Here is a 24,692-nt window from a genome sequence, read left to right as displayed (position 1 = left end):
GCTATTGGATCGAGGCAGGCAATCGAGAGTTTCGGTAAGGGTCGGTGTCCAAGGAGGTGGGTGATGCTCTTCTGATCTGAGTGGAGTCCGCCGCGAACCGTCACTAGCGCAGTAGTGTGGCCGAATTGACTGATCCTCATCCAACAGTAGCACGTCCTCGACGGATGATCCCAAAAGTAATCCTCTCTGCACCACTCATCGTGAGGATATTTGTCAGATGAGGGGAAACCTTGCATCCATGCACTCAGTCTCTGTAGAGGATTGAAAAAAGCTGGGGCCTCTTTCAATGTGCGATCCTTGGTTGAGGAGCAGTCTAACCACAAATAGATAGATGGGATCTGCCGCAATGGAGCATACACCGCCTACTGTCTACGGTTGTAATAGCAGACGCGTGACGCGTGGAGGGAGGATCAATCTGACAGATCTCAGAAAGGAGTGTCGTTTCGTCCATTTTACTCTGTATATCAGGAGGCTTTTGTGTTGTTGTTTACTCCGTTGCCTTCTCTTTCCTGCCTTTTGTTTTTCGATGTTTACTTTGCAATGCGCGCACAATGGAAGTCCTCACACCCCAAGTGGACGATGTTGATTTCAGGATCCGGCAGACGGAGGAGGAACTGATAAGACTGCGCAAGGAACGCGCCTTGGTCGAGCTGCAGAACCAGCTGGCAGAGGAACAGCAGTTTCTGGCCAATTCTCATAGCGCCCAACCGATCTCTCATACCATCCACCGTGCCGCTGGCGAACCCACGGATTTCCTCGGTCGCTACCCCGTCCTTCCTTTCGAACGAGACACAACCGGTATTAAAGCGGTCAGACTCGGAATTGACACTGTCTGAAGAAGATGGGTTGCTCATGTTTCCTGAGCACACCCCCATGCTTCCGGTGACTAAAGTATACCACGGCGTCAACCGAAAGGAGTTCCTGCTCCTGATGCGTCGCTTGGAGACACATTTCGCGGAGTGGCCGCATTACTATACATTCAACGACAACAAGATAGTCGAGGCATGCCGGCATTTGTCTGAAGGAATTGCGACAAAATGGGTGTTGATTCGACTGTCCCCAAATAACAGGCGGACGTGGTCAGATTTCTGCGTCTGGTTGAGTTCAAATATTCGCAACTTCGTCAACCCCGATATCGCAGAGAGGAGATACCAAACTGTCCGTCAACGGCCGAACCAGCCAGTAAGCAGATATGCCGCGATGCTGGGCTCGCTCGAGGCAAATCTGCCGCGGCTCGTGACAGACTATGAACGATGTGAGCGACTCTGGGAAGGAGTCCTTCCGGAAGTTCGAAACGCATCGCAAAGTGGTTTCCCAACTTCTTTTCACACGGGCGTGTCTCAGTTATGTGCCGCGAGCAGGTCTGTGTCGATGACGACACGGGGAGGACGGCGGTGGAGAAGACGTGGCCGAGGGAGGAGGGCTTCGTGAGACGAACGCCACAGGCCAAGCTCCTGTGTCACTGTTATATACGAAACTCGCGTCTCAAATTTCCATCCAAAGTTCAGGGATCATGTGGCCGGTACAGCGAGACAACGGAGACGGCGGCGGACAGTTTCCATGGTCGTAGGCAAACCTTCCTAGATAAGACGAACTACTATCAACACCAGGTCTAATCGGTAGGACTAGCCAACAAAGCAAACATTGTTTAAGACGCATAATTCTTCACAAGAATTGCCAAGCGTGCCAACCCCAGTGCAATTGGGCGTATAATGAGGGGTTCCCTCCCCAGCTCGCACCGCCTCAATGACTCTGCGCGTGCCTCACCGAATTACCAACGTCGATCCTGTTGCAAGCGGCCTAATTTCTGCGGGCGCCGGGGCATGGACAATAATAAGATGGTGGCATGAGCTGTTTGGAGTAAAGCAGCCGACTTTTGCGCCGGACTGATGCGCCAACGGTGGTTGACCAAATTGGTTGGTGGAGTCTGAGCCGGCGATCGAGGCGATGTGCCGGTCCCGCAGCCTTTTCCTTGACTCAGGGCGATCGTGGCCCTCCAAATATTCGCCAGTTGCTCGGCCTCCATCCGTTCTTCCCCTCTCATCTCTTTTTCGAAGACGAACGGATTTACGACAGTCGACTGTTAATTTGGCTTCCCGTATCGTGCGCATGTTGCATCGCACGACCTTTTTCTCATGCCGGATGACGTATGGTCTGGGAGCTCCACATGCTCCTTGTCGAGCGACGGCATGTCTGTCAGGAAGGAAATGAGGACCGAATTTCACAGGGCCTGGCCGCGGTGCACCGCGAAGGAGATGGATCTCGAAATCAACGAGAAGATGCCCCATGATGAAACTACGGAGGTCGCTGGTGTGACCAAGATCAAGGCCGTGGAGGCTGTGGGGGGAAAGACGGGCAAATACATCATGTACGCCGGGTATGTATCGCCTCCAGAGTTCTTATCTGCTCCTGCTAACAAGGTCCAGACTGGCGATGGTCATGGTCATCTAGTGAGTCGCCTTGCTCCCTGTTCTCCGAACAGACTAACGGTACTAACAATTCAGTGAACTGGACAACTCAACGGTTGGTACATATCGAAACTTTGCGACTTCCGATTTCCATCAACTTGGGATGTTGGCCACCCTGAACACCGCGGCAAGCATTATCACAGCTATCTTCAAGCCTCCTATCGCTAAATTGTCAGACGTGCTCGGGCGAGGCGAAGCATACATCATCACCCTGACGTTCTACATTCTCTCGTACATTCTCTGTGCCTCGTCAAAGTCATTCAACACTTATGCCGGCGGCTATGTCTTCTACTCCATTGGCCAGGCTGGGATGGCCATCCTCAACTCGACAATTGTGTCAGATTTGTCTTCAATGCGCTGGAGAGGCTTTGCTTACAACATTCTGTATATACCGTTCTTGGTCACGCCGTGGGTATCTGCTTTTATCGTTGACAGCGTAGTCGGCGGAATTGGATGGCGCTGGGGAGTTGGTATGTTCGGTATTTTAATGCCGTTTTGCGCGAGCTTCATCATCATCACGCTCCTCGTCTTTCAGCGGCGAGCCAGACGCCAAGGCCTCATTCTCAACGAGCAGCTCACTTTGTATACCTTTTGCTCGCGGATTGACCTTGGGGGCATACTCCTCCTCAGCGGCGGTTTTGCGCTGGTCTTGATTCCAATTACTCTCGCAGCTACCGCGTCCAGCCGATGGGCCACACCTTGGGTCGACGCTCTGATCGTGCTAGGTGCACTGGTTCTGGTGTCCCTTGTCCCGTATGAGAAGTACGTTTCGCGCCATCCGGTTGTCCCGGTGCGTTATCTGCGAACACTGTCTGTTGTCATCTCTTTTCTGCTCGGCTGCATTGACAATATCGGATATGGTGCGACGCACACTTACCTTTTTGTGTGGTCTATGGTTGCGCACAACTTCTCCCCCCGAGATGCACAATTCCTCACCTACACCAATGGAGTCTCCCAGGCGCTGATGGGAATGGGAACTGGTCTTCTCATGTATCGGTATCGTACCTACAAGTGGATCGGCGTTGCAGGCGCAGTTATCCGGTTGGTCGGATACGGGGTGATGGTTCGCCTGCGCACAAATGAAAGCTCCATTGCGGAACTCTTCATTGTGCAGCTGGTTCAGGGAATCGGTAGCGGCATCATCGAAACTATAATTATTGTCGCAGCGCAGATATCAGTTCCTCACGCAGAATTAGCCCAAGTCACGTCCCTCGTAATGCTTGGTACGTTCTTAGGAAACGGAATCGGGTCCGCTGTAGCCGGGGCGATCTATACAAATCAGCTCCGCGATCGCTTGGAGATACACCTTGGGCCCGGTGCCGCCGAGGGTCAGCTCGCTACACTGTATAACTCGATTACTGATCGTCTGCCGGACTGGGGAACCGATGAGCGCACCGCCGTTAATCAAGCAGTAAGTCATATCCAAATTCAAACTGGGCATCTGCTAACCTACCGTCTCCAGTATTCCGATGTCATGGGGTTTGTGACGTGCCAGCCCTATCATGCATGTTGACACTTGCTAATAATTGCAGATACATCACCATTGCGGCCCTGGCATTTGCCGTCCCAATCGTTATCCTATCCCTTTTCCTTCCTAACAAGAAGCTTGGGTAAGCCTTATCAATGGAAATATAGAACCATCACTAACCACCTCCAGCGACGGGCATAATCTCGTGCAGGTCCCACCTGATAGTTCTCGGTCTGACTCGCTTGATATCGAAAAACCGGAAGCCTGATGCTTTTGCAAACAGTCGCGATATACGTAGCTATTACACTATCATGAATTGAAATGATTATGACCATACTTTACACATATATGTCCAGATTTATTTCCCCGGGGATCCCAGCACACAGAAAAACTCCCTATCCGGCTCATCATCCAGCGCATTCTTAACCAAGTTCCAGACATTCAGATCATACGCCTCCCCAATATGCCCGACCGGGTCTGCAGGACAAGCATCCTGCACCCAAACATTATTCACGCCCTCCTCATGCACGAACGATGTTGAAGTCGGCGTCACCATCTCATCATACCTTGACGCAATAACAGTCAGCTTATTTCCCTTCTGCACAATGGGCTCCCCATCATTCAATCTATCCACAGCGTCCCCATCAGGCCCCAGGTCATCACAAGCCGGGCATCCAACAAGCTTCAGCACCTTCCCAATAAGCTCCCTCGAAGCATCACCAAGGATATATGCCAGGTTAAAGAGCCCAATAAAAGTCGTGCCCCTCGTCGGCGGCGCAATCGCCACAATCCGCTCAACGATCTCCGAAATCCCCTCCTCAAACTTCGGCACATACAACGACTGGAACGCGCCCTCGGAGTGTCCGACCAGATCAACCTTCTCGGCGCCCGTCTCCTCTTTGACCTCCTTGATGTACGCGGCGACCTCGGACGCGGATTCCTCAATGGCCTTTAGGCCGCCGACGAAGGGGAAACCGGTGTAGTCGCCGTAGGTTGCGGCGTAGGTGCAGTAGCCTTGCTTCTGGAGCCAGCCTTGCATGAAGTTGATGTCTTCGTAGAAGGTTGCGCCGAGCCCATGCAGGAAGACGATGGGGTTGCTGTTGTTTGAGCTGCGGCAGGAGTAGTCGTTTATATCGCTGGCGCTGGCACTGCCCAGGGCGATGGATGCGAGGGTCAAGAGAGATTGAAGACGCATTTTGGTGGCTCGTTTATTATATTATTATGGTATAAATGCGATTATTAAGTAGCGATAGAAAATAATGCCGAACGAGTGGCAGTGGAATGAGCGTGTCCAAAAGAGTGAATGGTCTATTAAAAGAGTGAACTGTATAGAAAAAACAAAAACAAAAAATGACCTGATGATGGAGGAGCAAAAGCGTCAAGGTCAGCACCAAAGGAAGAATATTCCGTCAGCTAAAAAGAAAACAGATCGGGGCCAAAAGGGGGATGCAGCAAATTCTTGGCAATTTTCGACCCCTTCCATGATTCCATGGCGTGGGCTTCCACGGCCCAAAGGAAAGGAAGGCAGACTCCGATCGCTCAAGTGGAGGCCAAATCGCCGATCTCTTGCGTGCCAATTCCCTAGAAATGGCCAGACAAGACAAAAAAGCTGGGTCTCAGATGGAGACTCGATCCCACTCTGACAGGTCGCACTGCTGATTCTGCGAATCCTCATCTCCTATTCGCCTGCATCAAATTGACAGGTCCGCCAGCCTCGTGTTTGGTGGTCAATCCCAGTTGAAGAAAAATACTTCCGAGGTTATTGTCCCGGGGTGTTGGTTCAGCTGACAGCTGCAGATTGTCGATGATGGAGACAGATTGGCGACGATGTGACGCCGGAGACCAGGGTCCCCTGTCTTGTGTATGGACATGACAGCTGAATAGATTAACTGGGATTGGAGATGCGGTTGCTTCTGCAATCTGCTCCTGTCAGACGACAGAAAGCAGGATCTTGGTGAGATTTGGCGTTTTCAGCTTCAGCCAGGATCCAGAAAATATATTAAGGTCGCTTGGTATTTGTGCACAGCTGCTTGTTATTGGCTACTTGGATATGCCCACCAAGGCACAGTCCGTTCCATTTGACGATTCTCTTCGGAACTATCGGATGCACGAGTCCACTGGAAGTACCAGAGTTTGTCAAATCCGATGTGTTCGAATTCGAAAGGTCGAATGCCGATTGACCTTGGTATGTCCGGGCGGGCGTTATTCGCGGCTGTCCGACTGGAATATTCAAGAGTATATACCCGAGGCGCACATCAAGGACGTGCTCTGCGAGGGCTTTCTGAGATATTCGAATCTAAAACGATCTACGGAGTAATATATATAATGTAATTTTTACGAATTTTGTATATTAATTGTCGACATATCGAGGCCTTGATAGTAAGTGTTGGATATATATTTCTCTAGCAGGGATTTGAAGTGTCCATCCGGGCCTGAACCATTTCGATGAGGGCACGAAAATGACAGGGAAAAGCGAAAGAGCTGAATATACTCGAATTAAACGCCATGACAGGAACAAGCGGCGGTGCTGGTCACTGCAGTCCTTTTGGTATCCTGGTATAAATCCTGGCCTCTGAGTTCCGAATCATCTTCCGAATCATCTTCTGATCTGTATTGGCCGCGGATGAACACGAGAAAATCAGATTAAAGTGGTTCCATTCTGAGGGGCACCCTGACTCGACAGCTCTTGTCATCTTGTCCACCGTATACGGTGAAGCAGGTGCGCGTAAACATCAAAAAATCGAATTCACTTTTTCCTCCTGAACTTGCGCAGATGTAAAACCTGGCCACTCGCTTGAAGAGGATCTCTCTCTCCAGCCATGGTGCGAATTGCTCGTATCCCGAGTGTCCTCTCGATGAGACTGTGAGGGGTTGTCTGTTAGCACAACTTCACTTATTATGCAAAGATTTGCAACATGCTCTTCACAAAAGTAGACTAAAGCCGTTGGAGCCACTTGAAAGATACGGAAGGCCAAGGCTGTAAGAATATTCTCCTCGCTCATTGGACAGCAACAGATGCAGTTCTGGAGTGGAAAAAATAGTGAGAGAGATCTTTACATGAATAATAAACTGTATTGGGCTTGTGCGGACCTGTCGCGTCCCGCGGTCTTTCGCTCGCCGCCACCTTTCTTTGCGTATAATAGCAACGATGCCTGGTCCATGCTGCTCCTGCTGGCCCGCGAGTTCCCTGGTCCATGCACAAATAACCTCAGAGATCAAACCGGATATCTCGGAGTCGAACAACCCAGAGATCCGCCATGTCAAGACAAGAACGCCTATCCGATACCCCTCGCCGAAAGCCGCAGGAATGATCCTGGCGGGAGCAGGGGAGTTGAACTATTGAGCCTTGTGCAGCACTCGGCAATTGGGACGACCGAGGCCGCCGACAGGGCCTGGAAAGGGAATGAAGGCATGACTAGGAATTGAGCATCGTCTGATGGCTGGCTGAGCGTGGAGAGAAAGTGGAGCCGAACCTCACGCAGCAACGGCACCGAATTGGCCCTCACGCCGCGCTAGGCCCAATGAAGGCACCATCTCCCACGCCCCCGAAGCTCGGTGGATGCACGCACGATTCTCACACTCCCAATTCTCTGTCCTCCCCGGCGTCAGTGTCCTTGACTCGAGAGAAAAATATCTTCACTCGACACTCCTGTCCGGTGCTTCGAGTTTGCTGCATGCTGCATAACCGCCTCCAGAAGAGCCCCCGAGTCGGCTCGCATACTGCAAGCAGCGTCTGCAGCGACAGCTCCCCACTTCAACGGTCGCGAACCCACTGCTCCAAGAGCGAGTGCCGCTCCAGCCCGTGCGCGCAGCCACGGCGCTTGTCGTTGGTGTAAGCACACTGAAGCCCCTCAGGCGATCTCGGCCGTGCTCGCTCAGATCTCAAATGCCTCAATTCGTCGTGCTGTTGGTCCATCTCGAATGAAGCTGTTCTCTTTCCTCGACAATTGCTCCTCAATCCCTCCAAGGGCTTCCACTCACGGGCGGTGCTCATGTCGGAGAACTTTTCCAGAAAGCTTGCCGCCAGGGACAACCAGGGACCGCGTCAGTCCCGGTCTTGTAAAGTTTGCCGCGCTCGCAAGGTCAAGGTGCGTTAACAACTCCGTTCTTTGTTTCAGATGCCTTCTTTTTTGCAGGAGTCTCGCCTCCCAGATCCTCGATCCGTCTAATCTAGTATAGTGCGATCGCGTGAGACCCTGCCATGCATGCTGTACACACGGATACCCCTCGAAATGCGTGTACGAAATCGCTCCTGGCGAAGACTTCAAGCCGATTTCCCAGATCGATGAGATTCGCAACTTGCGTGCTGAAATCCGGGAATTGACGTCGAGACTCGATGGCAGTGAGTTTGGCCTCTTCCAAATACCGCGCCCCCGTTGCTAGTGATGCAGCTACTAATTTGCCAGGCTCGAATCGGTCGAACCGACGCTCCAAACAGCTGCACACTCTGTTTAAGACCGTCCGGTCTGCCCCTGAGAATGTAGTAGGCCGTCTTCTTACGGAAATCAGAGGCTCTCACAGAGAGCCGCATCAGCTGATTGCGGCCCCTGAACCTTGGCAAAGCACTGAAGGTACGTTTAGAAAGGCACTCTTCGATGCGTAGACTAATAGGATACAATCATCATCAGAATATAGTGATATCAGGGGTCCTGACGACGACGGCGAACCCGCGGAGGCTACAGATGACGATTTTTCGCGCCTGATGATCCAGCGCGGCTTTTCCCGTGACTCTTCCTCAACAAGCGATGACTCTGCCTACGGGTCTGTCTGTCAGATAGACATGAGCAAATCCATGCTTGATGTTTTCATTGAGCGATTTGTTGACGCCTTTAGTCCAGAAGTTGACGTTAAGTCTGGGCAAGCCGGCGCGATACGAAAGGCTGCCGAGATCCGCATGTTTTCGCCCATCCTGGGCGATGCCTTCGAGTCGGTCAGTAAAGTCTTCTTCGGACGGGCTGTACAAAACAAGTCGATTGAAGTACAGGGTTTCTCGCATTATCCCCGGGTCCTACGAAGCTTGCAAGAGGCTTTGTTAGACCCTGAGCGAAGCAAGGCGGAGTCGACACTAGCCACTGTCATATTGCTGATGGCGTTCGAGGTACTTTCCCGAGCCTGTTTATTAGTAGACTCAGCTAACACATCGGCAGAGTGTTGAGCGCACCTCTCACGCATCAGTAATAGCACACGTAAATGGCGCTGTGCGTTTGATCGAGCACCGCGGACCGGAAAACCATATGTATGGCGTCGAGCACCTTCTATTCACCGAACTCCGTCCATACTGGGTATGTTAATCTGCTGAGGTAACGAGAGGGAAAAGAAAAAATCTAACAAGCTGCAGGTATCTGCATCGTTCACGCGCCGGGCCCCCTCCTTCCTCGCCCGAGAAGAGTGGAAAACAATACCCTGGGCCGCTGGCACCACTCAAAAGAATATCCTCCACTATCTACTCGATTTGGCAGTTGAAATCCCAACCTTGCTATCGCAATCCGATGAACTCGAAGCCGGAATAAATACAGGTATACTGAGTAGTCATGAAAAGACGGTTAAACAGGCGGCATTCTGGAACGGAGTCGGTGACCTCACCAATCGGTTCGCCTTGTGGAAGATCAACTGGGTGGATGGCTATCCGGATGGCCCACCACGGGAGGTTGAAGCCGGTGACGGGAGCCAGTTCCCTGTTTTCCACTGTCGCGACCTCCGCACCGGCGCGGTCGTTACACCCACAAAATTCCAATATCCCGACCTCCTTCTTAGCCAAACGATGTGTATATTTTTCACCGTTCGTCTGATATTATCGTCCGTCGATACGCGGCCTGCGGATCGCGTCGGGCCACTAGAGCAGTACGAACTCGCGTGCGGTATCTGCCGCAGTCTCGAGTGGTACATTTTGACGGCCCCCGGAAACATGATAAACCGTCTCGCATTCCCCGTTCGTGTTGCGTGGGAGGCTTTCCCGAGCGGTGGCCCAGAGCGCAGGTTCCTCTACGATGTGTTGAAGTTGGTAGAGAAACGTCACTCCTTGGGATTGTGGGGGAGCGATATGGAGCAGCTGTCTCCGAGACATGGGTCCCCTCCAAAGGCTGACTCGCCGCCGAGGACAGAAGTCTAGCTCTACAACAAAACCTGGCTATGAGTAATGATATATTTGGCATGAATGAGGTTGACCTTTGATGGAGTCGGCAGTTATAGGAACTGTATCCTATATAGTGTTGTATATAATAATATTATGGCACGGAATGACAAGCGGTTTTTACTTGCAAGGGCAATGGTCCCATCTGTACTCACTGTTTTGGCGTATCGTGAATTTTCCAGAGCAGAAACTAACATCGTCTCTGCAGTGCGGGTCATCCACCATTTTTGTTACCTGAACGCACGGGCACTTGAGGTTCACTGACCGAAGTACCCGAGGAGATGCTCGACGGCAGTTTATGAGGTCCTCCTCGTGTGGTCTATGCAGGAGGCCTCGGTCATGAATCCTCTACAGGATGCTCCCCCGAACATGCTGGGCTCCCAAGAATACGTTTTACACCTCAACTCTACACCGCATGATGAATCTTGATCTCAACAACGGACATTCTCCGCGATGGGTCCAGACAAGGTGAGCTTCATCTCGACCCCGAGTTCTCCGCGGCGCCAATGTCCTTGGCAACAGGCCTGGCACCTTGTTCGAGGTGCTGCTGTCTCACGATTCGAGCTCCCCTGGTACCGACAGTGGAGGAACCGTGGAGTTCAACCGCTGGGAGGGCGGCGATGACAGGATGACACCGTTAGCTCCGTCGAAATTTCTCAATCGAATAGTCTTGGAGTATTAAGGTTTTACCTAACGAGGATAGAGGTTGAGACATGCCGACCTAGAAGCCGACGCAAGCATATGCGACCGGAGATGCTGCGAGCTCAGAAGACATCACCATGGCCTGATTGGTAATTCTGCAGCTGTGCCTCGGATATTTCTGACGTCTGCGATGCCAGAAGCTCAAGGGGTAAATGCTTGGATCCCGTCGATGTGCAAGCCTGTTACCTGGGTGGTCGGGACTGCAACACAGTTCACCTCAGGGGCCCAACCATGGGCCACTTTTCTCTTTCCCAATCCCAATGGGAGCAGCAAGCACCAGACTCGGGGAAAGTGCGGGGAATTGAAGGCAAGTTTCATATTGAACCAATTCTGGTGGACTCGACGATCCCCCGGTCTCATCAAATGACCAGGCCTCGCTCCCCCTTCAACGGAAATACTCCGACCCCCACGGAACACGGGCTCTGGGTCGCTTTTTGCCAGAATGGATGAATATGCTTCAAAGGGCCTGGTGGATGTTTGAGCAGCTCCCAGACTGTCCGTGGATTGGCTGGGAGGCTGCCCATCCGTGGTTCTCTCGTCCTTTCCCCGGTCTTTCTCCGCAGATTCCAATGCAGAGGTCTCCACCCATATTTTCAAAGACGACATCCGATCCAGTCCCATCCAATCACCCGCCACCTGCAGCTGCGTTTGGGCTCCTCGTGGCGTCCGTTGCTGGATTCGTTCCCCGAGCCTGCCAGAAGAGCTTGACGATGTATCCTAATCAGGGAGGAAGAGGCGATCTTGTTGGTGTTGCATGCGGGCCATGCGTGTGTGCTACGCCGGCTATATAAACGGTCGTTACCCCGGAGCTTTTCATACGCCATCTGTCGCCACTTTTGCTTTTCTTTCATCCTCATTTCTCCATTTATCCTGCCATCATATCCTTTGCGATGGCTGACATTGCTGTTGAAAAGGGGGATATTGCCCACGATGAGGAGTTGAATTATGCCAGGTCGCTGTCGCCGGAGGAGTTGGCAATCGAGAAGAAGTTGCGCCGCCGCATTGACAGCATTGTTATGCCGCTGGTGATTCTCGTCTATCTGATGAATTACATTGATAGGTACAGCTCGCCGTCCACGTTTCCAGACCTAGCTAATCGCGTAGAAACAATTATGCGGCAGCAAAGCTCCAGGGGATGCCAGAGGACGTCGGCCTGGTTGGCGACCAGTACCAGACCGGCCTCTCCATTCTGTTCGTCGGTTACATCCTCATGCAGGTCCCTTCCAACCTACTCCTCAATTATATGGGCCGCCCGTCGCTTTACCTCGGTTTCTTTATCGTTGCCTGGGGCCTTGTATCAGCCCTGACCAGCCAGGTCACCAACTATGGCGGAGTCGTCGCTTGTCGATTTATTCTTGGTTTGGTTGAAGCGCCCTTCTTCGCCGGTGTGCTGTTTTACCTGTCTAAGTGGTACACCAAGAAGGAGCTGGCCCTCCGCATGAGTATCTTCTACTCTGGCTCCCTGCTTAGCGGTGCTTTTGGAAACCTCATCGCGGCTGGTATCCTTAATGGTTTGGCGGGCGAACGTGGTATATCCGCCTGGCAATGGCTTTACATCATCGAAGGAGCTATTACCGTCTTTATCGGCCTAGTCGTGTGCGTCGTCCTCCCAGACTTTCCCGAGAACTGGCGCCTCCTCCCCGAAGAAATGAAGCACGTCGCAACAAAACGTCTCGCCATCGAAGCCGCCCAAGCAGACGTAGACTCCGGAGGCGGCATGAGCCAAGTCAAAGGTCTGAAAATGGCGTTCAGCGATATCAAAACCTACGCCCTTGCCATCGCTTACATGGCCATCACCGGAGCCAGCGGCTTCCAAAACTTCTTCCCAACCCTCACTAAAACTCTCGGATACAGCGAAACCATCTCCCTCCTCCTTGTCGCCCCGCCCTACGTCTTCATGGTCTTCTACTCCATGACCCACTCCTACTTCTCCGACCGCTTCCAAAACCGCTTCTGGTTCTTCGTCTACCCAATCCCCATCACAATCGTCGGCTTCGTCATTTTCATGACTACAGACGGCTTCGGCCCCCGCTACTTCTCCTTCTTCCTCATGATCTTCGTCTTCGCCCAGAACGGCACCGTTTACTCCTGGGTCGCGGGCGCAATCCCCCGTCCACCCGCAAAGCGCGCTGCAGCCTACGCCTTCATCAACAGTATCGGTAACTCCGCTTCCATTTGGACCCCGTATACCTACCGCGACGTAGACGAGCCCTACTACCGGCCCGCCATGGGCGTCTGCATTGCCCTCCAGGCCCTCGGCGCCCTCATGGCTGTGTTCATGTACTTCCACCTCAAGTCCCTGAATAAGCGCCAGGAGCGCTTCGAGGATGTCTCTGCTATTCTTACGGATAAGGAGGTTAAGGTGTTGCAGAAGATTGCAGACCGCGAGGGCATTGATGTTCCTGCTGCGCGCGACCTGCAGAGTGGGTTCCGTTATGTGCTGTAGGTGGTTTTTGATGTAGATTATTAACTGTTTCATGTATGAGTTGAGATAACGACGATTTATTTGAATGATGAATGACATTGTTTCTTCTCGTATGGTATTCTCCGAGTGACTTGTTGGCTATTAATAGTGGGTGATGGTGCTGTAAATGACGGTGAGATGTCCATGACCGTGTGATCTTTCTGCTTGCATTCGGCGGACACTCCGTGTCTGGTGATCTGCTGTTAACGGGACCTTGTATATCTACATTGCCTGACTGGGTGCCTCACTACGGTATCGTATGAGCCTGTCGAGTAGTATTCTTCTTAATGCGTTCGATGATGTATCAGCACGGCCTGTACCCGGGTATATCCTGTAGTATAAATCACCTCATGAACCAGCCCGATTGCAGTATAGAACTGAAAATATATAAACAGAAAGTGTCTATCCTCCTAGAGGTTTCTGTTCCTCATATATATATATATATATATATGTAAAAAGAAAGAAACAGCCATCCCATATATTGAACAAGCAAGCAACCAATCAACCTGAACGAAGGGAATAAGCAAACAAATGTGTACCGCAATCCTAACAAAAACACATCCGACCTACCGGTTCGTCATTCTTAATAACCCTGAGGTGAGTCCAGTGTATTTATATGCAACTAACTCACTCTTATACTTAAAGGCTAAGGAGATGGATAAGAATTTCTCAGTCGCCCAACTGCCCCTGGAAGCTGGTGGTCATCCCGTTCCCCTGACAGTTCTACGAATACGACGACTACATCACCGCCGGTCCTCTCGGCCCGCGACCTCGCGCGTTCAGTCCACGGTACTTGGCTCGGGATCAACAAGGTTGGCCGGGTGGGCGTGTTGACAAACTGTCTTGAGACGGACTGTGTGAGGGCCGTCGGGGAGAGGGGTCGCGGAAGCGTTATCAAGGACTGGTAAACTTCTTGCCCCTTCTGGCGAACGAATGGGAGGCTATGACAGTGGTGGCAATGTCAAGGAACAAGGAAGCGTTGAAGAGTTCGTGTGTTTATTGGCCGGCCTGGGAGATGTGGGCGGGTTCAACCTGCTGATTGGCGACGTGAGAGAAGCCGACCAAGGCCGGGGTTTGGCGATAATTTCGAATCGCAGTGCCGGTTATGCCTTGACATCGGACTCGGCGTCGTTGCCGGGCTACTGTGCTCCATCTGGGGAAGCGAGGGAGCAGCTGCAGGTGAGGTGGGTTGACTGGGGTGGCATTGAAAGTGGAACTGGGGATACGATCGCACTGAGCAAAATGACGTTGGGAGACGACGATCACCAGCCGAAGTGGAAGAAAGTTTCTGTGGGAGAGGAGCTTACGGCCGAAGCGGTCGGCGCAAGTTTACGGCGGGCAACCATGGGGGTGTCCTGGTTGAAACGCTGTCTGATGTCCTCTCGACGGATACTCTGCCCCTTCTTCCCGGGGCTTGGAGGAGAGCGCAAGCATATTTGGGGTTGTTACAGAAGCGTATCTCTATTCCAGTCAGTGGGAAGGCAGTGCAGCATCAAAAAGATAAGGAATCGACGGCGCTGGATCTGTCATACATGGAGGAACTGTCTGGCACGCAGATGCAGATAGTAATGTTGATTGGGTATGATGGGAGGGTGCGGTTGATTGCGCGGACTCTGTGATGAAGGGGGGCGCAGGCTTTCAGGGGAGGACGAGAGCCGGTTTGACTTTGTGGTGGGGATGAGCTGAATTTGTCGGCTGGCATATTTCTGTCTCGCGTTATGGCATCATCTTGCATACTCGGAGTGGCCTATGATGCGACATTGTTTGTGTGCCGTCGAGGCTGTGATTCAATCGTTTGCACCTGGGATCTGTTTTGAGTCAACAACAACAACAGCAACAGCAACAGCATCATCAACAACAAGTACAACACAACACAACAGAGATTCAGTACCCACAGAGCCAGACGGAGGCGCCCGAAATCCAGTTCCTTTCAGGTCCACTGGCATGATCCACGGGAGAATGCGGGGAGAAGCCGGGGAAGTGACAGCAGGCGCGGACGACGGAGGACTCTGGTCCGCACTAACAGAAACTAGCGACATCATCGCTGCCTGTTCCGGAAGGATACTCGATCACGTGAAAACCGTCGCCATCGATATATAACTCCCTCGCCTCCTGCTTCATCCGATGCCATCGCATGAGCCTCAGGAACTCCTGATCCAAACTATCTCTGTTGCATCGTTAGATTTGACCATTGGCGCACCCTGTCCATCAGCCCACTCCCGAAGAAAGCATCTCGACAGCATATACATTGCCTACCCGCGGATCATCATGCCACTCCTCAAAGCATCGCGCCCTGCACTCCAGCAAGTCACAGCTTCGAGCCAGGCCAGGCCCTTTTCCCTCTCGATCCCAGCCCGGCTCGCAACTGAGTTTCGGCCACCAACCCCACGAGGTTATCTCGCAGAGTATGTCTTTCTCCCTCAACGCCCCCACGTGTAGTTGATGCATGACGTCACACATGCCTCGCCTCGCTACACTTGCCCCTTCTCTTGGTACCATCCTGAAAGAACACAACTAACCCAAATGCAGAAAGGGTTCATTCCCATTCCAAGAGCGGGCGACGTCATATGAGGAGGTGATCTCACGAAGCACAGCTGCCTCATCGGCGTCCGAAGCCGCCATGCTGCGCCGCCAGGCCGCTGACCAAAAGCGGAAGATTGACGTTCTACAGGGGACGATGTAAGTCTAGCCAGCTTTTGGTACTCTATCAAATACATGACGCTGACAGATAGAACAGTTCCGAGCTTCTCGCTGGCGAGAGGAGGCTTTAGACTGCAACTGCTTTGAATGATTATTAGTAACGGCGCAGCGGCAAACGTCTTTTATTGCATTGCCATATTTTTGATTCTATTGATTCTCTGGAGAATCATCATTCTCAAGCCCATATTTTTTTTCCTTGGTTCCCTTGCATGAGTTCCGCTGCAAAATTGGTGTGATCTGCGATCGATCGACTGTTCGGACTCCCTCTTGATTTTATCCAGTATGAGAGAAGATTTACGTGCATACCCCCTACATAGCTTTCTCAATGAGACACGAATTACATATTTACTTTACTCGGTTCCTAGAAAACAGTGTTGCATTGAAGAGTGATGACTCGGAAGGCTTACCATTGCACCCACCCTGGTCACTGGTTCCGAGGGCCCCGAATGACTCGGCCGGGAAACTTGTTTAATTATTTGGAAGGTTGACCGACGATGGGCAGTCGCATACGTTATAGATGCATCCTAAACAGGGCACACAGAGTAAATCAATGAAGTTTAGACCTGCCTAACTACCCTATTTTTTTTTTAAAGAACGCCAGCAATGGATGATATATTGATTCACACATGCTCCGCAGGACCACAAGAAGGACAACGAAGACGCTACACCAAAAACCATGCATGGCTAACCAGCCATCTCCAACAAAGAACACAGCGGCGCCCACGGAAAAAGCGTAGCAGCCGTACCAACAGGAACCACTGCCTTGTCCTCTAATGTTGCAAGGAGGGCAATGAGGTAATCCCGGCAGCGCTGGGGGGGAACAGCCAGCGCAGTCTTCCGGACTTGCTTTTCATCCGAGGCCTGGATAGTACATATTGTGTGGTGAATAAACTGGGGGTCCTGGAATGATAAAGCGGACTCGATTTCGGGGCGATAGATGGATGGTGCAATGTCGCCAACGACTTGGTACCATGTGGGTGACTCTGACTCTGGTGTGCAGAGCATGAATATCAAATGCACAGGCCAGTATTCATTAGTGGACATGACAATGCGGAGTTGGAGTAGGGCTTCCTCCTTGGGCTTTCTGGGGCGGAGGGAGGTCAGGAATTGCCTCATGTGGGCTGGAATGCTGGGTGATGTGGATGTTGTTCTGCGGAAGATGGTTGGTATGTGGTGGATATCCAGGAGGGTACTGATAGTGGTTATATCAGTGGGCCTTATGCTCCCTCTCTTTGTTTATGTTCGGAAGTATGATACTACCAGACAGAACAGGCTCTTTATTCATCTTGTTTCGTATAATAGTAAGATGAATGAGACACCTCGAAGAGCCTTTCAAAGAAAGGCCAGTCCAATTCCAATGGCATAAAGAAGTGAAACCAAGTCAAGACGCGATTCTAAAAATAAAATCAACCAAACAATAAGGTTTAAGCTGCCTAAGTACATGCAGCGGACGCTAATAGTCTAATTGACGGATTGTATAGATGAGAGACGACACGTAAGCAGCTGGGAACAGTAGGCCCTGAAAGATTTGTTTTATTAACGATACTTATTTCATATATTCATGACCCCCAGAATCCATAATAAATGTAGAGATAGCTCAATATCCTAGTCTTTTGATTTGAAGGTAGCCCTACTTGAAGTTGTGATGCTTGTAATGATTCGATGGTGGTATATTAATAGAAACAGTGAAATTCAAGGGATGCCTTGGCCCCTATATGTCCTTTCTTATACTCTCACACGTTTTTAAAATCTTAGATAAATCTATAATCTCCAGCGCACCTACTCGCAGCACGCCAAATCTGTACACATGTTCCCACACAAAAGATGGCACTTTTCCCCGGCATATTTGTCATCCTGGTCGTGGGATTCACGGTCCTCCACCCTTTCCATCTCAACCCCTGTGATGGCTGCGACGGCACCCTTCTGCACTACCGGCGTTTCTGGCTGAAGCGTCACGGAATGGATACCGTATGCATGGAAACACTCCTTTACAGTCTTTGCTAGCGCGGGAAAGTCCCCTGCTCTGCCATCCTCGAGGACAATGTGTGCGGAGGCCAGAGATTTCTTCTGATTCAGGCGCCATATGTGGAGTTCATGAACGGCGCGAATACCTTGGATCTAATTGTTGTTTGAGTGCGTTAGATGGATTGTATATAGACAGAGGAGACTTTTTGGGTACCTGGAGTAAGTCATGCTTCACATCTTCATGCTCAACGCCATCAGGAGCGCTCTGAAGGAGGATGAGACCGCTTCGTTTTACTTTAAACCATTAGCTATGCGGATGTAAGTTTCGAGTGTTGATAGTAACCTACTCAAAGGCAGAGACGAGCAGAATATCATGACGGCGATGGCCATGCTTACCGCAGGGTCTGCATAGTAACGCCCATGGTAATCAGCCAGCCAGATAACGAGACCAGCGATAATAACCCCGAGATTGTTGGCACAATCACCCATAATATGGATAAATACGCCCATTAAGGCGAGATCGAAATTCCTCTTCGGCTTGGGTTTGGCGTTTAGAGAGTGCTTATGGTGGGTGTGCTGTTTCGGTAAGTAGCTGGCTAGTCGATTTGATAATGTGGCAAGACGTACCTTCTCATCGGCTGGGAAACCTGAATCGGGGCTGATTTCATTTCCAGTCTCACGTTCTGCACTCGAATGTCCCTGCGTGTGAGTGTTGTCATGGCCATGGCCATCTCCGTGGTCGTGCTCTAGAAACTCGAGTCAATAACTTCAACAAAAAGGTATCAAAATACTTACCATGTAAAAACAGAACACTGATAATGTTCAGGCCAAAGCCCACACATCCAACTATCATGACAAGTTTCGGATTGTCCACGACTGCACCGCGCATATAATCAGTAACGAACTTAGCAAAAGGATAAAGACCGCGCTGACTTACTTTCTAGTGTGATAAACCGCTCAAGTGACTGTAAAAAGATACTAATCCCAAGTCCAAATAGCAGGACCCCATTGAAAAATGCGCCAACCAGTTGGGATCGTTGCCACCCGAATGTGAGGGACTGCGGCGGGGTGTTTTTTGTCTCAACCTGATAGATATAAGCCCATGAATACTGATACTACCAAGCTTGTAGGCACTTACAACAGCAGCGACAAGTGCAACCATGAATCCAATAATATCACTCAGCTGTAGTTAAGTTAGTTCGTGATATATATTCCGGGCCGACGGCAACAAACATAGTGAAATGCGTCTGCGATAAGAGCAAGCGAGCCAGTATAGAAGCCGACTATGTAATACTATTAGTATTGCCTTGAACTTCTCAACCCAGACAAGTGATAACATACCAGCTATCTCGGCGACGAAGAAGGACATGGAAATCCCTATTACAGCGCTGAGGCGCTGAATCCGTGATATCCTCAACTCCATACTCGTACGAATGTCGCCAGAATAATTGTTTGTAGGTGGGGGAAAATAAAAAGAAAAAAAGCAAAGAGAGCCTACCTGGCAAACGTTTAAATGGGATCTTATATGTGGGCGATGTCTGTCGGAGATGTTGACTTCCTAACTAGGAAATCATTTCGACCGGCCGGGCCCTCATTCCGATATGACTCTTATATTCCAGGGTCCACTGCTTTATTGCCTCTTTACTGCAGATTGTAATAATGCTTGCATTCTGAAACATATTTACTTTATCGCCCTATAAGGGTTCTTTCACCTAATATCGTGGGATTCCTGCTGGACGCGAATTGCGACAGTCACCGCTAGGGTTATTCCCGCCGGCCTTTACTATTCGGGTCAAAGTATGCTATGATGGTTATCAGTACTATTATTCCCATGAATCAGATGTTGAACACTTACGTTTCTCGCCGAAAACAGTTGTCCGAATTCCCCGGCGAGGCCCCTCGAATGAACCGGGGATAACGCGGTGGAGAGTGCAACTGCAGACCATAAGTCAGTCGTACTGTCGTGATAATGAAGCATGTTACTGACCGGTTATCCCACATAGCCACACTACCAACATCCCACTTCCAGCGAACAGCATGGTCGTCGCCCGAGTGGATATGGTATGCGAAGAAATCTAGGATCTTATCGGACTCGGGCTTTTTGAGCTCGGCGAATCCCGTAACAAAGCCTGGGTTGACATTGAGTGCCTTCAGTCCAGTCACTGGGTGGGTTCGCACCGCAGGGTGGTGGGTGTCGATGGGTGCTCGATTTGCCTTCGCTTGCCAGAAATCGAGGATAGTGTCATCTAATGCCCACGTTAGATATTTGCGGAACTGAGACATTTAATCTTGTTGATAGCACACACATTGAAGACGGGACGTGTGTACGGCGTGAAGGCCTTCGGCGAAATTCTTGAGTGCTTCGCTTAGGACATCGTAGAGGCCGTATTGCGAGACCTATATATGAAGGTCAGAAGCACGCTCTCATAAGTCTAGTGGCAGGGCAATGCATACCCAGGCAGTGTCCCCGCCAACTGGCGGATGCTCTTCCATTCTCAAGAGAGAGTATGATGGTGCTATCTACGTTAGGTGATTTCTTCTTGTCCGCTCCGCCATGATGAATGCTCACGATTGATCTCAAATGAAGTGTCTGCATGGAAATCTGCTTGGGGCTGAGACAATTAACATAGATTCTCTGGGTCAGTGAGTATAGCTTACCCAAGGGGTGTAATTTCGGAGCTCGCGGTGGTCCTCTCGGCTCCCTTTAATCACTACGAACTGCGTGTTGGTACGTCAGCCACGGGTATAACCATTAGAACTAGGGGTTTACTGGGAAACCTTTTGATCCTGCAAAATGTTAGCGCAGTTGGATAAAATTTCTGGCCACTCTATGCTTACCTTTTGCGCCGGGTGCCTGTCCAAGATACCTAGGATATACATCAACAATAGTAATGCGGCCATTCTTCGTCTGGCATACCATAATGCTGGAATAGCTCCACTTGCTTCTCAGTTGTCAGGTCCTGGTTCCTGAAAAAGACGACCCCTCTCTCGCTGACCAACAGGGCCAATTCGTCAAGCTGCTGGCCCGTCAACTGCGAAAGCTGGACATTTTCCAGGACAGTGCCAATGGACTCGGTCAGATCAACGGGATTGGCAACCGAGAAAAGACTCTTCTTTTCTGGATCGGCGAAGAGGGCTCGATCGGGGGGTGGGGTCAGTGGTTCACGCGCCGGCTCTGGAGGGACATGGTCCTTGATCCTGGGGTTGAAGTTTGGGTGAAGAGTGACTGGGAACCCAGAGTCTGGTGAAATGTGCTTGCGTGCTTCGATATCAGCCATGGGCGCGGGTGTTGCGATAATACAACAGATCAAGTAGCGTAAATCTGGAGAGGGGGATCTATGGAAGATATCCCCTTAATGCGCATTTGGAGAAGCCATCGCGGAGGCGCAAGTGTGATAATTGCGCGATATGGCACCATCTGTAAACCCCAACCGCCAGTGATCCTTTCCGTGCAACAGCAGTGCTCCAAAACCCTTCTCGGATATTCGGTAAATAGTAGAGTTTGGGGTTGGTTGTGACGTATTTTGAAGTAGCCCTTGCCCATCAACACTCATTGGCTTGGCTTTAAGACAACGGAGTTCATAAGAATAATACTTCCTAGCTAGATTCATAAAATAGAGACATCTAAGCTTGAAACAACATACTAATAGCAAACTCCGATACCAAGCCATTGATGGCAGCAAGGCGCGATCGCCTAGAAGAATAGCTTGCTGCTCGAAAACATATATGCCACGGGCTTTGGACCCACGATAGGCTTACAAAGAGGTCTCGCCAAACAGAAGAGTTCCTATCGTTCGGTTCGTGATCTTCAATAATTAAACACACATTATGTATGCCCGGGGTTATGATTTATGAACTTCGGCCTTAAAGGGCAGGTAATGCCGGCCATCGCACCTTCCATATTTGGTAAGGCTTGGCCCGGAGATAAAATTTCCCTTTCGAGCTGCATATTTCTCCGTCGTGATTGCCTTCTTTCCATCACTCTCGGTCTAGACCATACTTCCCACTATTTCCTAATCTTCAGGTCTTTGACTACCGTGGAGCCGCCATTAATAATAATGGCTGGGTCACAGCCGGAGCAGCTAAGCGCGGCGAAACGCAGTATTATGAGAGTGAACCCCCAGAAGCATGCCGCCACTCGGAGACAGAGGACTGTCCTTTCATGCACATCATGTCGCAAACGCAAAGTCAAATGTGACCGTTTGACGCCTTGCACTGAGTGCGTGCGGTTGAAGATCGGAAATACCTGCACTTATCCTCCACCCCCAAGAACTCCTCCTTCCTCTGTAGCTGAATCTACGCCCACCCGCTCTGTTGGGTCTCGAACGGGGGAGGATGTGCCCAATACTGATTCCACACCGTATCCCACCAACACACGCCGCGTTTCTGCATCATTAACGCTGGGCGGAGAGCTCTCAGATTATGGCCCGGATCACGGCACTAGTCCTGAGCCGGCGTGTTCGACGGCCCAGACATGTCCGAACGAGGCCAATCACCCAGAACAGTCTATAAGCACCGATAGTTTTGTCCAATTTGTTGCCCCTCTCTCATTTAGGGGAAAGCAGAAGCGAACTAGGTTCTTCGGACGAAGTCACTGGGCGACGACCCTGGGCATGGTGAGAAGCTGACCCTACCCACTAGATATCTGTCAATTAACACGGTCAATTATAGTTCCCTGATCTCAATTCCCACTTGCATGCCTACTATCAAGATAAACAAACTCCAACAAACACAGACTTTGTCGAATACTTGTCCCTCAAACGGCTGAAGCACGATATGAAGGGCCCTGATAGATCATGGCAATGTGATCATCAAGCCCAGCACTCCTTGAAGCTGAGAGAACTATTACCCGACCGTAGCTTTGCGGAATATCTGATGCAGCTGTACTTCTCAACATTTGAGTATACCCTTCGAATACTACATGTTCCGTCTTTCCTCCAGGAATGGGATGCGTTTTGGAATCACATGGAAACCGAACTTGACAGGCCATTACCAAGTGATGTTTTCCTTGCAAAACTTCTTGTGATGCTGGCATGTTCTTCGTGTTTTGCCACGAGAGCAAAATTAACTTTAGTTGGACTTGACGAGAGATCATTTATGCAGATGTCTCACGGGTGGATTGAAGCAGTGACAACCTGGCTAGGGGCAATGACAAGCCATGCTCAACTCAATCTAGACTTAATCCAGATAAAGTGCCTGTTAGTTCTTGCAAAACAAGGGACGGCATGGGAGGGAGATTTAGCAAGCCTCGCTGCGGGCTCCCTGATCCGAGAAGCCGTTTTGATGGGCCTCCACCGAGATCCATCCAACTTCTCCCACCTTTCTCCATATTGGGCCGAAATACGGAAACGGCTCTGGTTTACGATAGTAGAGCTGGAGCTTCAGGCGTCCCTGTATAATGGGGTACCGCTTGCGATATCTTGGGATGAGTTTGACTGTCCTCCCCCATCCAATATCGAAGATGAGGATCTCACCGTTAACTCTGCGCTTCTGCCGTCACCTAAACCATCTACTACTGCAACAAGGATGACTTTTCAAATTACACTCGCTCAAACATTACAGACTCGAATAGAGGTTTCCCGAGCCGTAAATCGGGTGCGATTAACTGTACCATATCAGGAAGTCATGACAATGAGCGAAAGCCTCTCGAAGGGACTTGCAGATGCACCACCTGAGCTTCGCAGTATCAGTACCGAGGGACCTCCTATTGGACCTGATGGAAGCTGTCCCGAATTCCAGCGATCATTTTTCCTCTTCCTCAACTATCGCTGCCTACTGGCCTTGCATAGACCGTTTTTCCTGAGGCCTGCAGAAACCCGAGACGAGCCTTTCGTGTTTTCACGTAGGGCCTGTGTGCAGATTAGCCTGGCATTACTCGCTCAGCTAGAATATACCCCAAGGAGCAGCCCAAATGACCAACTCGTCAACAGCGATAGCGCCTGCCCGCACATCCTGCAGCTCAAGGGAGGAATGTTCCGGGACGATATATTCCACGCTGCAATAACCATCTGCTACGAACTTCGCTTGCAGGCTAAGGATAAAGTGGTTGACCCGCTCCCAGGCACTATATCGGTCTATATCGATCAAAGTGCACATTACCAGCGGATGGCCCTTTTCGAAAGTGTGGAGAGGGCAGCCAAGTATTTCGAACTTAAGGTCTACAGGGAGAAAATGGCTACCAAGGTGTTTAATATCTTGACTATGCTATTCACTTCAATCAAGAGTCAGGTACTCGCCGCTGAACAGAGCATGGATGGTCGATCCGATGGGACGGTATTAACTATAGATGATGCTTGTCCAGTGGCCTCTCGTCGCTGTCGAGAATTATTACTGGCAGATAAGCCCTTGAACCATGCAGAGTCCGGTCAAGGAAACCTTAATCCTGTAAGTCTTCGTACCACCTATAGCTATCCCCGCGATAATTGCTGATACCACCTAAAGAACCAAGAAACTATGGCAGACCATGGCGGAACGTCAATACAACAGGGCATGCAGGCAGCAGTGCTGGATAACAGCCAAGGGATTAATCCTGTAAGCGATATATCCTGTGTTCATTCCATAAATACTTGCCTCTAACCCAATCTATAGGAAGATATTGATCTTGAGTGGTACTTCTCGCTGAACCCTCTATCTCCGTATCCGATGAATAACTGGCCAGAACTGGATCCGTTTATGACATAACTTAGAAGGCAGGGACTGTTATGTAAATATATTGTACCTATAATTGAATTAATATTAATTTTTACACTTCTGTATTATTACAAATTGATTTAGATCAAGGAAGCAGATTTTGGA

General features: G+C 50.6%; 12 protein-coding genes across 12 annotated transcripts; 8 read left to right on the top strand and 4 right to left on the bottom strand.

Annotated features, from left to right (window-relative positions):
* Positions 1–544: 544 nt before the first annotated feature.
* Positions 545–1,626, top strand: ASPVEDRAFT_370750 (uncharacterized protein). Its single transcript, XM_040811380.1, has 2 exons — positions 545–1,566; positions 1,624–1,626. The coding sequence occupies exon 1, from the start codon at positions 853–855 to the stop codon at positions 1,429–1,431; it is 579 nt and encodes a 192-aa protein (XP_040673327.1). The 5' UTR covers positions 545–852; the 3' UTR covers positions 1,432–1,566; positions 1,624–1,626.
* A 271-nt stretch (positions 1,627–1,897) lies between these two features.
* Positions 1,898–4,161, top strand: ASPVEDRAFT_370275 (putative siderochrome-iron transporter). Its single transcript, XM_040811363.1, has 5 exons — positions 1,898–2,377; positions 2,427–2,450; positions 2,505–3,879; positions 3,931–4,078; positions 4,126–4,161. The coding sequence occupies exons 1-4, from the start codon at positions 2,136–2,138 to the stop codon at positions 3,979–3,981; spliced, it is 1,692 nt and encodes a 563-aa protein (XP_040673326.1). The 5' UTR covers positions 1,898–2,135; the 3' UTR covers positions 3,982–4,078; positions 4,126–4,161.
* On the bottom strand, positions 4,102–5,225 carry ASPVEDRAFT_370452 (esterase/lipase family protein). The gene has a single exon (XM_040811371.1). The coding sequence runs from the start codon at positions 5,129–5,131 to the stop codon at positions 4,295–4,297; it is 837 nt and encodes a 278-aa protein (XP_040673325.1). The 5' UTR covers positions 5,132–5,225; the 3' UTR covers positions 4,102–4,294.
* ASPVEDRAFT_369898 (uncharacterized protein) lies at positions 5,105–5,830 on the top strand. Its single transcript, XM_040811351.1, has one exon. It carries the CDS (start codon positions 5,196–5,198, stop codon positions 5,577–5,579), a length of 384 nt encoding a protein of 127 aa, XP_040673324.1. The 5' UTR covers positions 5,105–5,195; the 3' UTR covers positions 5,580–5,830.
* A 2,098-nt stretch (positions 5,831–7,928) lies between these two features.
* Positions 7,929–10,045, top strand: ASPVEDRAFT_88805 (Zn(II)2Cys6 transcription factor; the record flags this gene model as incomplete). The annotated part of the gene is made up of 6 exons (XM_040818423.1): positions 7,929–8,024; positions 8,116–8,278; positions 8,343–8,507; positions 8,565–9,034; positions 9,084–9,218; positions 9,275–10,045. The coding sequence occupies 6 exons, from the start codon at positions 7,929–7,931 to the stop codon at positions 10,043–10,045; spliced, it is 1,800 nt and encodes a 599-aa protein (XP_040673323.1).
* Positions 10,046–11,658: 1,613 nt separating this feature from the next.
* On the top strand, positions 11,659–13,305 carry ASPVEDRAFT_202458 (putative MFS transporter; the record flags this gene model as incomplete). The annotated part of the gene is made up of 2 exons (XM_040809375.1): positions 11,659–11,828; positions 11,873–13,305. 2 exons carry the CDS (start codon positions 11,659–11,661, stop codon positions 13,212–13,214), a joined length of 1,512 nt encoding a protein of 503 aa, XP_040673322.1. The 3' UTR covers positions 13,215–13,305.
* A 648-nt stretch (positions 13,306–13,953) lies between these two features.
* ASPVEDRAFT_370196 (uncharacterized protein) lies at positions 13,954–15,077 on the top strand. Its single transcript, XM_040811360.1, has one exon. It carries the CDS (start codon positions 14,166–14,168, stop codon positions 14,796–14,798), a length of 633 nt encoding a protein of 210 aa, XP_040673321.1. The 5' UTR covers positions 13,954–14,165; the 3' UTR covers positions 14,799–15,077.
* Positions 15,078–15,438: 361 nt separating this feature from the next.
* ASPVEDRAFT_46851 (uncharacterized protein) lies at positions 15,439–16,039 on the top strand. The gene is made up of 2 exons (XM_040813653.1): positions 15,439–15,637; positions 15,762–16,039. The coding sequence occupies exons 1-2, from the start codon at positions 15,501–15,503 to the stop codon at positions 15,913–15,915; spliced, it is 291 nt and encodes a 96-aa protein (XP_040673320.1). The 5' UTR covers positions 15,439–15,500; the 3' UTR covers positions 15,916–16,039.
* A 577-nt stretch (positions 16,040–16,616) lies between these two features.
* Positions 16,617–17,048, bottom strand: ASPVEDRAFT_33771 (uncharacterized protein; the record flags this gene model as incomplete). The annotated part of the gene is made up of 1 exon (XM_040810780.1): positions 16,617–17,048. One exon carries the CDS (start codon positions 17,046–17,048, stop codon positions 16,617–16,619), a length of 432 nt encoding a protein of 143 aa, XP_040673319.1.
* A 663-nt stretch (positions 17,049–17,711) lies between these two features.
* ASPVEDRAFT_142590 (cation diffusion facilitator family transporter) lies at positions 17,712–19,320 on the bottom strand (the record flags this gene model as incomplete). The annotated part of the gene is made up of 8 exons (XM_040807850.1): positions 17,712–18,050; positions 18,112–18,191; positions 18,245–18,473; positions 18,525–18,628; positions 18,835–18,982; positions 19,036–19,080; positions 19,131–19,180; positions 19,239–19,320. The coding sequence occupies 8 exons, from the start codon at positions 19,318–19,320 to the stop codon at positions 17,712–17,714; spliced, it is 1,077 nt and encodes a 358-aa protein (XP_040673318.1).
* Positions 19,321–19,661: 341 nt separating this feature from the next.
* Positions 19,662–21,175, bottom strand: ASPVEDRAFT_155384 (TauD/TfdA dioxygenase family protein; the record flags this gene model as incomplete). Its single annotated transcript, XM_040808457.1, has 10 exons — positions 19,662–19,699; positions 19,753–19,832; positions 19,885–20,143; positions 20,204–20,294; positions 20,352–20,413; positions 20,467–20,509; positions 20,556–20,615; positions 20,676–20,684; positions 20,736–20,764; positions 20,815–21,175. The coding sequence occupies 10 exons, from the start codon at positions 21,173–21,175 to the stop codon at positions 19,662–19,664; spliced, it is 1,032 nt and encodes a 343-aa protein (XP_040673317.1).
* A 736-nt stretch (positions 21,176–21,911) lies between these two features.
* On the top strand, positions 21,912–24,615 carry ASPVEDRAFT_178268 (uncharacterized protein). The gene is made up of 4 exons (XM_040808811.1): positions 21,912–22,513; positions 22,569–24,281; positions 24,339–24,428; positions 24,486–24,615. Exons 1-4 carry the CDS (start codon positions 21,956–21,958, stop codon positions 24,576–24,578), a joined length of 2,454 nt encoding a protein of 817 aa, XP_040673316.1. The 5' UTR covers positions 21,912–21,955; the 3' UTR covers positions 24,579–24,615.
* The last annotated feature ends 77 nt before the right edge of the window (positions 24,616–24,692 follow it).

Source organism: Aspergillus versicolor (genome assembly GCF_001890125.1).
Source record: "Aspergillus versicolor CBS 583.65 unplaced genomic scaffold ASPVEscaffold_13, whole genome shotgun sequence".
NCBI lineage: Eukaryota > Fungi > Ascomycota > Eurotiomycetes > Eurotiales > Aspergillaceae > Aspergillus > Aspergillus versicolor.
This window is presented reverse-complemented; position numbering and strand designations above follow the sequence as displayed.

What these genes read in the sequence shown, in the direction of transcription:
- ASPVEDRAFT_370452 (XM_040811371.1), bottom strand. Translation starts at nt 5,131, where the DNA reads ATGCGTCTTCAATCTCTCTTGACCCTCGCATCCATCGCCCTGGGCAGT.
- ASPVEDRAFT_370196 (XM_040811360.1), top strand. Translation starts at nt 14,166, where the DNA reads ATGGGAGGCTATGACAGTGGTGGCAATGTCAAGGAACAAGGAAGCGTT.
- ASPVEDRAFT_370275 (XM_040811363.1), top strand. Translation starts at nt 2,136, where the DNA reads ATGCCGGATGACGTATGGTCTGGGAGCTCCACATGCTCCTTGTCGAGC. An exon ending in AAATACATCATGTACGCCGG is followed by an intron (nt 2,378 to 2,426) that starts GTATGTATCGCC and finishes AACAAGGTCCAG; the next exon opens with ACTGGCGATGGTCATGGTCA. An exon ending in GCGATGGTCATGGTCATCTA is followed by an intron (nt 2,451 to 2,504) that starts GTGAGTCGCCTT and finishes CTAACAATTCAG; the next exon opens with TGAACTGGACAACTCAACGG.
- ASPVEDRAFT_370750 (XM_040811380.1), top strand. Translation starts at nt 853, where the DNA reads ATGTTTCCTGAGCACACCCCCATGCTTCCGGTGACTAAAGTATACCAC.
- ASPVEDRAFT_46851 (XM_040813653.1), top strand. Translation starts at nt 15,501, where the DNA reads ATGCCACTCCTCAAAGCATCGCGCCCTGCACTCCAGCAAGTCACAGCT. An exon ending in CCACGAGGTTATCTCGCAGA is followed by an intron (nt 15,638 to 15,761) that starts GTATGTCTTTCT and finishes ACCCAAATGCAG; the next exon opens with AAAGGGTTCATTCCCATTCC.
- ASPVEDRAFT_369898 (XM_040811351.1), top strand. Translation starts at nt 5,196, where the DNA reads ATGCCGAACGAGTGGCAGTGGAATGAGCGTGTCCAAAAGAGTGAATGG.
- ASPVEDRAFT_178268 (XM_040808811.1), top strand. Translation starts at nt 21,956, where the DNA reads ATGGCTGGGTCACAGCCGGAGCAGCTAAGCGCGGCGAAACGCAGTATT. An exon ending in GGGCGACGACCCTGGGCATG is followed by an intron (nt 22,514 to 22,568) that starts GTGAGAAGCTGA and finishes GGTCAATTATAG; the next exon opens with TTCCCTGATCTCAATTCCCA. An exon ending in GTCAAGGAAACCTTAATCCT is followed by an intron (nt 24,282 to 24,338) that starts GTAAGTCTTCGT and finishes TACCACCTAAAG; the next exon opens with AACCAAGAAACTATGGCAGA.